Genomic DNA, 16340 nt, shown 5'->3' with positions numbered 1-16340 from the left:
TTCTCGATGTTGTGAGTGCCGAAACCGGTAATTGTGAGCCAGGGACCCCATTTTGGCTATCTCAACTCAAATCTAATGTTAAGGTGGGAGGGTCCCTTTAACCCGCGCCCCACTGGGGTCTGTGTATAACACGCCCTACTGGGGGGGGGGCTATTCATAGCCCCCCCCCTCCTAACTCCGAAACTACTGGGCCGATCGTCAAAATTCAAACGGCGTCTGATAGCCCCGGAAAAACTGTCGAGCGAAACCTAATTTCATTGACCTCGAGGTCACCGATGACGTCACAGGTCAGGTCAAAGTAAAAATTATTAGCACTTTGGCTTGTTCACATTTTGGGCGCTGGCCGCCGTCTTACAAGTCAGATCAGGCTCATTTTTGGTTTCCACACTTGTGAACAGATGCTCTAGATACCTTGAGGGTACCAAACTTGTACTTTGATTTTCAGGTCAGGGTCAGGTCATCACAGGTCACGAAAATATTATATCATGCGTCGGTCACGTGACACATGTTTTATGGTCCATTTAGGCCATAGATTTCGAATTTGATGTCGTCTGTGTCATTCAAGGTCATTTTGAGTCGAAATTAGCTTAGGTCAGGTCACTTTCAGGTCAAAAAAGGTCAAATTTTGAAGTTGAAATTTTTCAACAAAAAAGGTGTCTATTGGATGCAGTTTGAGCTCAGGAACACGATGGTGCCATTTATATTGGTGTACGATGCCAAATACGTACTGAAAAATTGATTTGAAAAATTAATAATTGTGAATTTTTTGTAATAATGCGTATAACTTGGCCATTTTTGAAGATATTTAGCTAAAACTTGCTACAGTTAGTCATAACCATGCGTTCTGTCACATATATTCCGGTTTTTTCGAAAAGTCAAAAACTTTTTGAAAAAAAAATATAAAAATATAAATTTTGAATATCATTTTATAAAATTTTCGAAATTTTCAAAATTTTGAAAATCCGAGATAGCAGTTTGATAGCGCGGTCAATTCTGAGTTCTTTCATGCAAGGAAATTGGATCTAGCTTAAAAACTGAGCTCTTGGGAGCGATTGCCGTGGTTCAATGTTTTGCGTCGAAATTGGACGAACATGACGTCACTCTGACGTCATTTCCGGCCGACCTATAGTAGCTACGAAGTTCAAATTTTGACACAAGGTGTCAAATTGATGCAGCCGAAGGTACTGAAAGTCTGGCGTTGATTCGTAAAGCGGTTTGGAAGTTATTGCAGAAAAACGGGAGGGGGGGCTATAAATAGCCCCCCCCCAGTGGGGCGCGGGTTAACGGATCGTTAACTCGTTAACGGTGCAAAATACCACCCCAAAGAGGCACATTTTCGAAATCAGTACATCGAGGAGGCCCTGTATACCGGTTTTCAGCCAAATCGAAAGACCCCGCCGTTTCCCGTTAAAATGTTAATTGGTCGTTAACTGGTTAACCCGCGCGGGCTGGGGTCTCCAGCCGAACGCGCGGGGCTGGGGGTAAATTTTACCCCCACCCTGTTATCTCCCGAACTAATGGTCCGATTTGGAAAATTCAAACGCCAATCGAAAGATCTTATCACGAACAACTAAAAACATGTACTTAATTTAAAGTTTGAGGTCAAGGTCAAGGTCAGGTCAAGGGTACAAATTGAAAGTGTCTACAGTATCGGCCTTGCACCGTAGTTGCCGAAGAATGGAGTCATGGACTGAGACTGATTGCCCAAAACGTGTTCTTAGGCTACCAAGACAATATTCGTTGCATACAATATCATTCAGAGGTCAAGGTCAAGGTCAGGTCAGGTCAGGTCACCAAAAACAAAATATAGAAAAGGGCATGTGCGACACATGTTTTATGGGTCATTTTACTCATAGAATTCAATAGGCACACTCAATAAGTGATATGGACCACCGCTGGATGAATTTCAGGTCGAGGTCAGGTCAAGGTCAGGTCAAGTGAGGTCAAATTTTGAAGTTGGTTGTTAAGGCCTAAATAGGTGTCTATCTGATGCAGTTGTTCACGGCGAATCGAATGGTGCTATTTTTGTTTCCGTACGAGGTCTAGAACTTCCAAAAAAAAATCATTTTTCAATATTTTTGTGCCGTGACGTCATAAAATTTTGAATAACTCCCACATTTTTGAACCGATTCTTCTAAAAATTGGTATGTAGGTGCACATTGACCACTTCTCTGACATATATTCCGGTTTTTTTGATACACTCAAAATTTTGGATTTTATAGCTTTTTTCCCAAAAAGTCAGTTTTTTGAAAAAATTTGGGCCAAAATCCAAAATTTTCAAAAAACCGAGATAGCCATTTGACAGACAAAGTAGAATTACGTATAAGCTTTTTGTTACGTCTTGATTCCTTTAAAAATGAAGATGTTAGCGGCGTTTGAAATTTTGCCGTTTTTTGAGGCGAAAATGGCGAACATGACGTCACTAAAACGTCAATTTCTCAAAAATTTCCGACGGATTTCGCTCAATTTTTCAGAGAACGTGTCAAATTGATGTACGAAAAGGTACTTAAAGTTTGGCAAAAATTGGCGAGGGGGGTAAAATTACCCCCCCCCCCAGCCCCGCGCGGGTTAACGGTGCAAAATGCCACCCGAAAGAGGTACATTTTCGGAATCAGCGCATCGAGGAGGCTCTGTGTACTTATTTTCAGCCAAATCGAAAGACCCCGCCGTTTCCCGTTAATATGTTAATTGGTCGTTAACTCGTTAACGGTGCAAAATACCACCCTAAAGAGGTACATTTTCGGAATCAGCGCATCGAGAAGGCCCTGTACACCGATTTTCAGCCAAACCGACAGACCCCGCCGTTTCCCGTTAAAATGTTAATTGGCCGTTAACTCGTTAACGGTGCAAAATACCACCCCAAAGAGGTACATCTTCGGAATCAGCGCATCGAGGAGGCCCTGTATACCGATTTTCAGTCAAATCGAAAGACCCCGAAATATGCTGCTGTGAGGCTGATATTCGTTGCTGCTGAAATGACAGACGTCCAGACTACGACCATATTCCCTGGCATTTCTGTTGCGCATTGCCTCACAAATAAGTTTTATGAAGTTTCTTCCAAGTTCCAATTGAGTTGTCATATTTTGACTTATTTTGGCGATTGTTTATTATTTCAACGCAGCATGGATCAGATAGCGCTCATATAGTTTGCTGAAGAGTATGGCTTTTGCTGAGTTATTATAAAGTTATCTGTGATTTGGTGCGCCGTGATCGTAGCATTATGCAAATTATATCAACTTCAAAATTAAATCAACTTTTGATTAAGTGAAGTTCACAAGTAAAACCAATAGTTCTGGCTTAATAATTGTTTAAACATAATGATGCAAGATGTGTCTCCCAGATTGAACTTATATTTCAATTGAAAACTGAAAATGCAAAACAGCTAAGATGGATCCGCGGGCGGAATCACTGAGATCACAAGGTGCTCTATCTTGATTGTTAGTAGTTGAATATGTTGAGAAAACTCGTAAATCTGCATACCAGGTCCTGACGTACTTGATTGATCAAATCTATTTTATCTCTCATAATTGTGTGTAGTGACTGTGTAGTCTGCAAACTGCGGCTGCGCAGCACATAGAAATGTGCAGGTAGCTGGTAGGTGGGTACATCTTCGGAGGTGCCAGTTTGGATGTTACTTTTAAAATTCATTATTATGCCTTGTTGAGTAAGCTCTGCTGTGGTTTTTGTTCTTTTATAATTATATACCTAATACCAGCTGTTTGTTTCAGTTTTATGAAAAGGCGCATGACACAACACGGCTAGATCAGCTGGTACCTACCTGTTGACTATTTTTCTGTTTTTGGTGGTGGTGTGTTTGCTATTTGTCTTTTGCAAGGTAGGTAATGAAATAAAAAATGCATTTTATTTTGGTATGTTTCCTTGACAGAAGCCAGGAGCCAGATTGATGTGTGCTGATGAATGAGATGGCTCCGTCCTCCGAAGCATTACCTGAGGCCTCTTGCACCAAAGTACCTACCTAGGTAAATTCAGATTTTACCTAGATTCTCTTGCACCAAACTACCTACCAAAAAACGCTACCGTGAAAATTTACCTAGAAATTCTACCGAGCGGCATAAGAACTTACCAATTGTCAAAGTCCGACCGGCTGTTTTCCTCTTGCACCGAAGGCCGGAAAGAAGTACTCGCGGAGGAATTTTTGACGGTTTGACGGTACGCGAGGGCTTCCAAAATAACTAGCAAAACCTTAGGTAAAATGATTCAATTAGTAACAATAGGCACAATACATGATAATCCACGGGTAGGTACTTTTATGTAAATTAGGTTGTTGATTACAAAATGCTTAGACAATGATAAATCAATGTTTTATGAGTGAATAATAATAAAATTGACCAAATGCTCCATGGGTTCACAGAGGTACTTCTCCGTACCAAGGCGATAACCCTCCGTAGCAGAACAGCCAGGTTGAAGACTCACTCGTTGCCATGGAAACGAAGCTTATTTGTTAAAGTAATTTAATATGAAAATAACTTCTATCGGTATTTACGTTAATGAAAAATGATTTCATAATACCAAAATGTATATTAATAAAAACAATATCCATTTAATTGTTTTCTTTAGTTACTATTTCTTTGCGCCCACAAATAATTCGCCGCCAAACAGCCAATCAAAACAAATCCTAAAAACGCGAGCTGTCAAATTTACCTAGGTAGGTAGGTAGGATGGTGCAAGAGAAGTTACCGCCGTAGGTAGTTTTACTAGGTAGGTATTTTGCCGATTCTACCTAGCTAGGTATTTTGGTGCAAGAGGCCTCTGATGATATGTTTTGCAATGTGCACAACAACTCTTTCATAGGCAGAATTTTTATAACAGTTTCTCTGTCATTTTCCTGAAATATTGGTGTAGATAAGAGATGTCAGTACCTAGAAGTACCTACCTTCTGCTGGACAAATATTTCATTGGTTGGACGAAATAGCCAGGTAGCCTTTTGATAATTCAAGGTGAAATTTTATTTCTATAAAACTTAGAAAATAAAGTTCTAATTATTCATACTCGTATCTATATACATTTTCATGACTTCGAAAGTTTACCCACAAGAGTAGGAAGTATGAGAAAATCTATAAAATGACACATTCTGAAGGCTCAATAATGATAGAGTGCTGCCTCAAAGACTGACTTGCTGGGTTACGAATATTTCATTATTTCAATTTTTAAAGGTAATCTACAATGCATGGCAGTGAAATACCAAAATAGTGCAGTAAAATAGGATTGGCGATGATCAAACAACTCGTGCGCCATTGATGTCTGCAAAAAATGCTACCAGATTGCTACCAAATCCATGACGTAACTACAGCGCCCTTTTTTCCCTATTGAAGCAACATGAGTAGTAAAGTAATATTGGTTCCATGTACTGCGGGCTGATCTCCAACGCTACTTGACGGACCATTACTCAGAGTTACTCAGACCATTACCATTACTCAGACATATCGGACGACAGCTTCAAAAAAGCAAATGAAGCTTTCAAGGCCGCCAAGCGTCGTTTCGCTCTCTCGGGCGATAATCCGCAGGCTAAAAAACAGAAGCAGCCCATAACCCCACTGACCAGGATAAGATTCGTCAGTATTTTGTGATGCAGGACACGTTTGAAAATCCCAAAAAGCTCCCAGAATTCGTCTACTACATGCTTTCCATGCACTTCGGCTACAGGGGCAGTGAAATCTGGCATCAGCTGAAGCACCGAAGCACCGAAGCTTCAAAGACGATCTGGGTGAGCATGGGCGACCTCGATTGAAGCTAGACCAGGCGATCTCAGAGAATTATCAACACACCATTCTCAAAAGCACCTGCCGTCAGACAGTCACCATCGCAGACCATCCAGAAGCCCATGTGTACATGTACACGACTCTGAAAACATATAGGCAAACCGGACCCACGACAAGATGCCTTTCTGGCGAAACCAAAAACAGCTGCCCAAATGGAGAAAAAGACCTAGTCAAATGGATAATTAAAGCTGGGCCATGGCACGTAAACGCACCTGTCGGAAGCAAGTCGATCGCCAGCATCATGCCCGAGATTTCCAGAAAGGCTGGCACATCAAAGCGACACAAGAACCACTGCGTTCGTCACACTCTGGGAACAAACATGATGCGGATGGGCTTTCCTCTCCCAGCCATCCAGGCCCGCCTCCACCTGCGATCAACCGCCACCCTCAACTGGTATACCGGCTACAAGACGGTCAACGAACTTCAAAAAGAGACTCGCACCATCAGCGCACCTCTGAAGGGCCGTAATTTGACTTTATGTCCTGTTGACTTTTCGTCTTTTGACCTTTTGTCCTCTTCACTTTTTGTCCTTTTGACTTTTTGTCCCTTTGATTTTTTATCCTCTTGACTTTTTGGGCTTTGACTATATGTCTTTTTGACTTTTTGACCTTTTGACTTTTTATTTTGACTTCATGCCCGGTTGACTTGTTGTTTTTTTGACTTTTTGTCCTTTTGGTTTTTTGGATTTTGACTTTATGTCCTGTTCACTTTTTGTCTTTCGACTTTTGTCCTTTTTACTTTTTGGCAATTTGACTTTTTGCCGTTTTTACTTTTTGTCTTTTGACCTTATGTCCATTTGACTTTTTGTCTTTTGACTTCTATGCTAGTTGACTTTTTGTTTATTGACTTTTTGGCAATTTCACTTTTTATCTTTTGACGTTTTATCCTTTTTGACTTTTTGCCTTTTGACTTTCCTCTTTGTTGACCTTTTACCTGTTGACTTTTAAGATTTTTGACTTCTTGCTTTTGACGTAATGTCTGTTGACTTATCATCCTTTTACCTTTTATCATTTGACTTTTTGTCCGGAACCCGGTCGCTCCATTGACGACGAGTAGCAGCCAGGGTATATATGTAGAACAACGGGTACACCAACGACGCGGAAAGCGCCCATTTTACCTGGATGAGTTACATGGAAGGTGATATATTTTTTGAATATGGAATAAATAGCGTATTCCATTCTGACGAGTAAAGCCAAATTCATAAAGCAGTTATTTTTAAATTATATGAACCAGAAATAGCATACTAACCATAGTTTAAAACTTAGAATAAAGTTAGTTGAAAAGCCTATAGTTGATACTAAGATGGAAGGAATCTATGGAAGGCGGAAATGGCGCAGCTGTTTCATTCTTAAAATGTGTTCGCAAGCAGGATTTACGTGATGCTAGCGACATCTATTAATGTAATCGGGGACGCTCATTGGCTGATCGACTCCGTGAGTGAGCAGTATCGCTAACTTACGCAAGTACAGGGTTGAGGCAATGTGCGCATGCGCAGGAACTAGTGCCCTCATGGAGGGGCTTTTGGTACCTCGGGCAGCGCCCAATGCTTTTTGGACCTGTTATGGCCTCCGCATCGAAAAACGCTAGATAAAAAGGTTGTAGGGGAAGCTTTAGGCTACCTTTCCCCACAATAATATTGGCAATTTATCTTTTAGCTTACGTGTGGGGGCGGGCTCGCTTGAAAAAGGTCGATTTAACATGCAAACCCTATGGGGTAGTAGTTTTTGAGCGCCCATTTGGCCTAATGCTACCAACTGTTACTGGCTACCCCTGAGTAGCAGCCGTCTATGTACGTCGCGTGCAGTCGTCTGGCCTGCAGCCGCGAGCCAGTAGCTCCCTGACTCGGGTGAACGTGGCCAGACACCGCCGGCACCCGCGGCGGAACGGTCGTCAAGTTAGATGTGAGTGAATCCTAATCTATAATCTAAGATTCGGAGTCAGGCGAGCCCCTCCGATTTGGACCAAACTTGGTCAGTGGATAGAACGTAACGTCCTGATTACGATTCACCCAAAATCTAAGCTCGGCCCGCCATATTTACGAAGTTACGGATGTTTGAATTTCAAGGTCATTCGGGCGAGCCCCCACGATGTCCGTCAAAATTGGTGAATGGACATTCTAAATGTTCCTGATAACGAATATCACAAAATTTAAGCTCGGCCCGCCATATTCACAAAGTTGCGGAGGTTTGAATTTCAAGGTCATTTGGGCGAGCCCCTGCGATTTCCGTCAAAAATGGTATACGGACATATTACATCCTCCGCATTACAAATATAATAAAAGTTAAGCTCGGTCCGCCATATTTTTCAAGTTACGGAGTCACAAAGTTACGGAATTTCAAGGTCATTGGGAGAGCCCTTCCGATTTTCGGCAAAATTTGTATGCGGACACATTACATGCTCCTCATTACGAATATCATAGAAATTAAGCTCGGCCCGCACTATTTCAAAAGTTACAGATGTTCTAAGTTCAGTGAGTTTCAAACCTCAGTAACTTTTGAAATAGTGCGGGCCGAGCTTAGCTTTTACGATATTCGTAATGAGGAGCATGTAATGTGTCCGCATACAAATTTTGACGAAAATTGGAGGGGCTCTCCCAATGACCTTGAAATTCCGTAACTTTGTGACTCCGTAACTTGAAAAATATGGCGGGCCGAGCTTAACTTTATGATATTTGTAATGAGGAGGATGTAATATGTCCGTATACCAATTTTGACGCAAATCGCAGGGGCTCGCCCAAATGACCTTGAAATTCAAACCTCCGTAACTTCGTAAATATGGCGGGCCGAGCTTAAATTTTGGGTGCATCGTAATCAGGACGTAACGTACTATCCACTGACCAAGTTTGGTCCAAATCGTAGGGGCTCGCCTGATTCCGAATCTTAGATTATAGATTAGGATTTCCTTAATCTAACTTGACGACCGTCGCGGCGGAGGCTGACGAGGCAGTCGGCGACCGCCACCTTCAACAGCAAGAAGCCCAAGCTGTGACGAGACCGCCCAAGATACCTATAAGAAACAGGTAGATCCGATGTTTGAAAGTAAAGCCCCAGTCACAAATTTGACGCACCTGTGACATTTCCTGACACCCACGTGACTACTGTATTAACTTTTGTGTTTTGCGATGTTTTGACCTTATTTAAAGTACTAAAAGCTCAAAATGTATGATTTATGTTGTTTAAAGCAGAATATTAATAATTATGTTTGTAAATTATCGATAAGCTGCTTATAGCAGGTCACGTGATTGCTACCAGATTATGTGCTCAGAAAGCATCTTTTCAACTTCGATTTTGAACAATTTTTACCTCCTTTGAGGCCAAATGATGGACGGTTTGAGGCACACGATGAAATGCTGAATCTATTGATGCCAAAATTTGTTCGTTTTTTGCATTTTTAGACTAATATATCCTGGCTCAAACTTTGACCAGTTTGTGTGTAAACCCTATGGTGAAGGGAAAACTTCACGCCCAGCAGGCGTCTTTACAGTGCTGCCAAATCGTGTTTGGTGGGGGTCGAGACCGCCAGCACCTGCGGTCCCGGGTGTGCCAGTGGTGCCACTGCACCTGGCCGACCTGACTCGGCCTCCGCCACCGCACCGATCCCGGTTCACCCTGCCTTCCGCGTCGGATACCCGACAGCGCCCACCAAAGTGTTCAGCGGCCAGTTCCACAACTGTGTCTTCTACTGAACGGTGATTGGTGGTGGTTGCAAGATTACAGCTGTGCTCCTATACCTACGACTTCAGTTTCGGACCATGCGATGTGATGAAAGACTTAAATAATGTTGTTCACTGGTATAGTACTATAGTGGTAGCAATTAGCATTGCTCACTAGCAGTCGCGGGATAAGTGTGTATCGTTATTTCAAATGAACCCATTATGTGCGTTGTTGAAGTTGAGTGATTTTTCAGCAACATGTTTTCTTTTCAAAATCTGCATTGAACATGCATTAAAAACCTTTAGGTATTTGAAAAGAGCTGTTTGAAAATGTTTCAAGGAATGCACTTATGAAATGCAGACAAAATGTCATTATTTTTATGCCTCTGAGATTTAATGGTAAATACCTATAACGGTATGCCTTCCTACACTGCCATGTATTGTATTTGTAAATTACTTTTAAAAATTAAAATAATGAAATATTCGTAACCCAGCAAGTCAGTTACTCGAGGGCAGCGCTTTTCGAGGAGCGCTGTGGCCCGAAGGTTTGAACTTTGAATTGTGAAAAACGCCCGCCCGCCGCAAAACGCAAACACCGCAAAACGTGCAAAACGCACACCCGAAACGCCAACGCAAAGGTCGCAAAAAATAAACAAACGCCCGCCCGCCACAAACCGCAAATAAAAAAAAACGCAAAAATGCCGCAAAACAATAAAACCGCCCGCATCGCTCGCCCGCTAACCGCCAACCGAAAACGCCTAAAAATCGCCCGCCTGCCGCCAAAAAAAAACACCGCAAAAAAACGAAAAAGCGGCCGCCAACCGCAAACAAATTTAACACCGCAAACGACGCAAAAAAAAGAAAACCGCCCGCATCGCCCACCCGCCCGCCCGCCGCCAAAGACAAACACCGCAAAAAACACAAAACGCCCGCCCGCCGCAAAACGTAAACACCGCAAAACGTGTAAAACGCACGCCCGAAAAGCCAACGCAAACGGCAAAAAAATCGCCCGACCGCCGCAAACCACACAGAAAAAAACGCCGAAAAGCCGAAAAAAATAAAACCGCCCGCACCGCACCGACGCTAACTGCTAACCGAAAACGACTAAAAGTCGCCCGCCAGCCGCCAAACGCAAACACAGCAAATAAGCGCCCGGCCGCAGCAAGATAATAATTTATCAACGACTGGCATACCGCTAGGCTGGTCATTTTCACAAATCAAAAAGATATCTGCAAAAATCTCCTAGATGAAAGCGCCCGATTAAAAAACGGATGGCACGGGCGTGTTCCTCGCCCCCAACTTCCTTCAGGTCAATCGTCATTTGGGTCACCTAACGCATTGACGACCGGCTGGGTGGAATGAACATTGCGCCAAGAAACGTAAGTATATTGTCAAAAAGAATCCCCAGAATGGTGGATCCCACTAAAGTTTGAAACTACCACTTTGGCCCACTCATGGACGACACCTTAAACAGTTGCCGACCGGATGACACCCATTGTTTGGTCACCCACGCCATAGTATGCATCATGGGTGCGCCGAAATGACCAAAAGTCCCAATTTCCGGTGTGCAGGGCCATTTTCAACGGCACGTGGCACGTGGTTCTGGACTTTTCCGGCCACTTTGCGACATACCCATGGGAAGTGCACCGTATGGTGGTTGATCTGCATGGAAGAAAATGGGGGGTCGTTTGGATCGTTTTCGAGCAATCTGCCGTGGAACGCATTTTTTCATTTTGCCCATTGGCTTAACACGGGAATTTTCAAAGTCACGTGGCACGTGCACCAGATGGTCCGCGGAGGGGAGACCCATACCAGAACGTAGATCACCTGGCCCACTAAAAATCCTGAAAAAACAGAATTTTTGGAGCAGCCGTTTTCAAGAGCATCAAGTTGTACTGATCTCAGGCAGCTTTTGCCAAATTGTCAGGGAACTCAGATTTGTTTTTCAATAGAAAAACACAATTCTAAAGAATAGTGTTTTAACTATTGACAACAAACCTTCGGTTATTCTTTGAGGCAGCACTCTGTCATTATTGAGCCTTCAGAATGTGTCATTTTATAGATTTTCTCATATTTCCTACTCTTGTGGGAAAATTTTCTTTGTCATGAAAATGTATGTAGATACGAGTACTCGAGGGCAGCGCTTTTCGAAGAGCGCTGTGGCCCGAAGGTTTGAACTTTGAATTGTGAAAAACGCCCGCCCGCCGCAAAACGCAAACACCGCAAAACGCGCAAAACGCACGCCCGAAACGCCAACGCAAAGGTCGCAAAAAATAAACAAACGCCCGCCCGCCGCAAACCGGAAATAAAAAAACGCAAAAACGCCGCAAAACAATAAAACCGCCCGCATCGCACGCCCGCTAACCGCCAACCGAAAACGCCTAAAAATCGCCCGCCCGCCGCCAAAAAAAAAACACCGCAAAAAACGAAAAAGCGGCCGCCAACCGCAAACATAACACCGCAAACGACGCAAAAAAAAAAGAAAACCGCCCGCATCGCCCGCCCGCCCGCCGCCAAAGACAAACACCGCAAAAAAAAACACAAAACGCCCGCCCGCCGCAAAACGTAAATGTTACGGGCGGCTGTGGCCGCCCGTTGTGGCACGCCTGGCGCCGCCCGTGGCGCCTCCCCGGCTGGCCGCGCCCGGCGCCGCCCCTGCCGCGTGGCCCTGGGGCGGGGTCGGCGGCTAGCCCTGGCTGGGCGGGCGGCGGCCCGGGAGACGGGATCGGAGGGACGTGTGGAGCGGTACGCGCTTGTGCTCCCTAAACTGCAAATAGAGTGACGTTCGGATCCGGTGTGTTCAGCTCCCGCAACATTTGGCGCGGTCGGTAGGACCGGCGACGGCAACGGTGAGTCTGTTGTGTTATTATCGTTTGGCATGATTGTGTTTAGACTGTAGCCGATTAAATAATGGCCGGAGCCGAGCGGTCTGCTCGGATCAGTGGTGGATGAGGGGACGGTAGGGTTACCACAGGCATTTTTCGGGGCGGTTAGCCTTGATTATTTATTATTATTATTTAGAGACTGAGTAGTATCGCAGGCGGTTAGCCTGTGAGACAGCGTCGTGTTTTTTTGATAGGGTAAACGGCTATTGCCTCTGTTGGATGGTGTCGCACTCGACTATGCGCGGCCCCTGTATGAGACAGGTAAAAGTTATTGAAACATAAAGGAGGAAACACTGATACGGAACGAACATCGAGTGGGTCGGTAGCATTAGCCTAGCGTGACGCCGAAACTGAGCGCGCGATGCTCCAGGACACAGTAAGTCAGCTTCAACAGGAGGTTGGGCAGCTGCAGTCGTCCTTGGAGGCACTCACTGTTGCTCGTTTCAGCCCTGATACGTCCAAAACTAGCGGGTGTTACGGGTGTGGTGCTCCTGACCATTTTCGGCGGGACTGCCCAGTGGGGCGTCTTGGTCAGCTGAGGTCCGGGACACCGGGGTCACAAAGTTGAGGTGTCCCTCGTGAGTAGGGGAGGCCGCAGTCGAGGTGGGTGCCCGTTAGTCGCTTCCAGCGCTGACCCACCTCGACCGATGTGTCTTCTCGATCCGGTTTTGCGGCAGAACAGGAGCATGACCGGTCTATTATGTGACTAGGTCAGGATGTGTGTCAAAGGTTTCAGGCGGGAAATCAAATTTGGTCCCTCCTGATCGAAACCGAAAGTAGTGGAAGACCCTGTTACATCAAGTAGGGTGGGTGGGCAGATATTGACTTGTGCTGCTAAGGAGTGCTCGTGAACCAAAAGGTGATTGTATTTTTAAGTTTCAGATGGACCCTACGCGGCTGGAGCTAGACAGCCTCTGGACGGCTGTTGCCGAGGAAAGGGCCGAGCGCGAGCGACTGGAGGAACAGCTTCAGGGTCTCCTCAGAGGGCTCTCGGGAGGTGGTATGCCTTCCGCGGACGCCGGGCTGCCGCTGATCGCGCAGCAGGACGCGGAGCTGACTGAGGTGGTGACGGAGATGCCGTCCTCCGCACTGTGGTCGTCGCCGGCGCCGTCGGCCTCGGACCTGGTGGAGGTGGTGGTGGAGGTCCCACCCGCGGATGGTGGTGCCGCGGGTGAAGCCATGTGGGGGACGCAGCCAGATGGAGAATCGTTCCCGTCTCCTGACAGGAGACGCCCGGGAGACGGCGAGGAGGGCGGCGGACGACCACCCGTATCTCCGACCGCCGCCATCCTGGCGGAGGTTTCAGTCGCGGTCGACGGTGCCGACATATTGGGCGAAATTCTGGGCGAGCCGGTATCTCCGGCCGCCGCCATCCTGGCGGGGGCTTCAGTCGGGGTCGACGGTGCCGACATATTGGGCGAGATTCTGGGCGACCCGATCGACACGGACTTTGGCTTGGGGGACATCGCTGAGGGGTCCGGCGGTTCGCCGGAGGCTGGTCCGCCGGGGTCCGCCGTGCTCTTAATAGGAGATTCTATGCTGAGCAGGGCGGACTTCCGGTGTGACCCCCCTCGGCGCCTGTCCGTGTGCGCGGTCCCCGGGCTGACTCTGAGCCGCTGGCTGCGGTCAAGCGCGACCGAAGTAAGGGCGTGGGTCTGTGGGAAAGGGGAGCTGACGGACCTCCAAGTCATCTTATGGCTGGGCGGTAATGACGTTTACCCAAGGGGGGCCGCCTTCGACCCGGTCACGGTGGTGGCGACGCTGGGGCGGCTGAAGGAGACCATCATCGACACCCGTCGCCTTGGTTGCGCCGTGACCATCCTCGGCGTGACGCCGCGGCCGGCCCGCGACGGTGGCAGAGTGTGGGAGTCCACCCCGGCCTTCTGGCTCGAACGGGCGCTGTGCGAACTGTGCCGCGAGACCGACTCCACTTTCGTCGCGCTCGGCCGACGCCTCTGCCGGCGGGAGGGGAGGAAACGGCGCTTTAAGATGGACGGCAGGTTCTTCTCGGCTGACGGGGTCCACCTCAGCGCCGCCGGCTACCGGCGACTGATGGACTACCTGCCGGGGTGGCTCAGGCGCGGCCGACGCTAGGCGGCATGTGTGAGGGCGCTCGGGACGGTGTGTATGAATGTATGATTCGAAGTTGTCGTTTTTGTTGTTGTTGTGTTTTGTTGAGGCTGTTTTTGGTGTGGTTGTCATGCGGGGGGTCACTCGTGCTCGTGGGATGACTCGTGCTCATGTGGGGGAGGGGTGTTACGGGCGGCTGTGGCCGCCCGTTGTGGCACGCCTGGCGCCGCCCGTGGCGCCTCCCCGGCTGGCCGCGCCCGGCGCCGCCCCTGCCGCGTGGCCCTGGGGCGGGGTCGGCGGCTAGCCCTGGCTGGGCGGGCGGCGGCCCGGGAGACGGGATCGGAGGGACGTGTGGAGCGGTACGCGCTTGTGCTCCCTAAACTGCAAATAGAGTGACGTTCGGATCCGGTGTGTTCAGCTCCCGCAACATAAACACCGCAAAACGTGTAAAACGCACGCCCGAAAAGCCAACGCAAACGGCAAAAAAATCGCCACACCGCCGCAAACCACACAGAAAAAACGCCGAAACGCCGAAAAAAAACCGCCCGCACCGCACCGACGCTAACTGCTAACCGAAACGACTAAAAGTCGCCCGCCAGCCGCCAAACGCAAACACCGCAAATAAGCGCCCGGCCGCAGCAAGATAATAATTTATCAACGACTGGCATACCGCTAGGCTGGTCATTTTCACAAATCAAAAAGATATTTGCAAAAATCTCCTAGATGAAAGCGCCCGATTAAAAAACGGATGGCACGTGCGTGTTCCTCGCCCCCAACTTCCTTCAGGTCAATCGTCATTTGGGTCACCTAACGCATTGACGACCGGCTGGGTGGAATGAACATAGCGCCAAGAAACGTAAGTATATTGTCAAAAAGAATCCCCAGAATGGTGGATCCCAAAAGTTTGAAACTACCACTTTGGCCCACTGGACGACACCTTAAACAGTTGCCGACCGGATGACACCCATTGTTTGGTCACCCACGCCATAGTATGCATCATGGGTGCGCCAAAATGACCAAAAGTCCCAATTTCCGGTGTGCAGGGTCATTTTCAACGGCACGTGGCACGTGGTTCTGGACTTTTCCGGCCACTTTGCGACATACCCATGGGTAGTGCACCGAATGGTGGTTGATCTGCATGGAAGAAAATGGGGGGTCGTTTGGATCGTTTTCGAGCAATCTGCCGTGGAACGCATTTTTTCATTTTGCCCATTGGCTTAACACGGTAATTTTCAAAGTCACGTGGCACGTGCACCAGATGGTCCGCGGAGGGGAGACCCATACCAGAACGTAGATCACCTGGCCCACTAGAAATCCTGAAAAAATCAGAATTTTTGGAGCAGCCGTTTTCAAGAGCATCAAGTTGTACTGATCTCACGCAGCTTTTGCCAAATTGTCAGGGAACTCAGATTTGTTTTTCAATAGAAAAACACAATTCTAAAGAATAGTGTTTTAACTATTGACAACAAACCTTCGGTTATGAATAATAAGAACGTTATTTTCTAAGTTTTATAGAAATAAAATTTCACCTTGAATTATAAAAAGGCTAACTGGCTATTTCGACCAACCAATGAAATATTTGTCCAGCAGAAGTTAGGTACTTCTGAGTAGGTACTGACATCTCTTATCTACACCAATATTTCAGGAAAATGACAGAGAAACTGTTTAAAAATTCTGCATATGAAAGAGTTGTTGTGCACATTACAAAACATATCATCAGATAATGCTTCGGAGGACGGAGCCATCTCATTCACCAGCACACATCAATCTGGCTCCTGGCTTCTGTCAAGGAAACATGCCAAAATAATATATTGAGACGGGTTACACAGCACATTGGGTGGACGTGTTTCGTCTAAATGACTTCTTTCGACACCCTCTCGGAAATTAAAACAATACAAACAATTTCCGAGAGGGTGTCGAAAAAAGTCATTTAGACGAAATACGTCCACCCAA

At 46.7% G+C, this 16340-nt stretch overlaps 2 protein-coding genes across 2 annotated transcripts in view; one reads left to right on the top strand and one right to left on the bottom strand.

Moving 5' to 3' along the window:
- LOC122379085 (serine proteinase stubble-like) overlaps nucleotides 1-16340 on the bottom strand; it is a 233830-nt gene that overhangs the window by 168317 nt on the left and 49173 nt on the right. The window lies entirely within an intron of this gene.
- On the top strand, nucleotides 12031-14479 carry LOC122379086. The gene is made up of 2 exons (XM_043361017.1): nucleotides 12031-12281; nucleotides 13200-14479. The coding sequence occupies exon 2, from the start codon at nucleotides 13200-13202 to the stop codon at nucleotides 14409-14411; it is 1212 nt and encodes a 403-aa protein (XP_043216952.1). The 5' UTR covers nucleotides 12031-12281; the 3' UTR covers nucleotides 14412-14479.

Source organism: Amphibalanus amphitrite, unplaced genomic scaffold (assembly GCF_019059575.1).
Source record: "Amphibalanus amphitrite isolate SeventyFive unplaced genomic scaffold, NRLGWU_Aamphi_draft 000071F_arrow, whole genome shotgun sequence".
In the NCBI taxonomy this organism is placed as follows: domain Eukaryota; kingdom Metazoa; phylum Arthropoda; class Thecostraca; order Balanomorpha; family Balanidae; genus Amphibalanus; species Amphibalanus amphitrite.
This window is presented reverse-complemented; position numbering and strand designations above follow the sequence as displayed.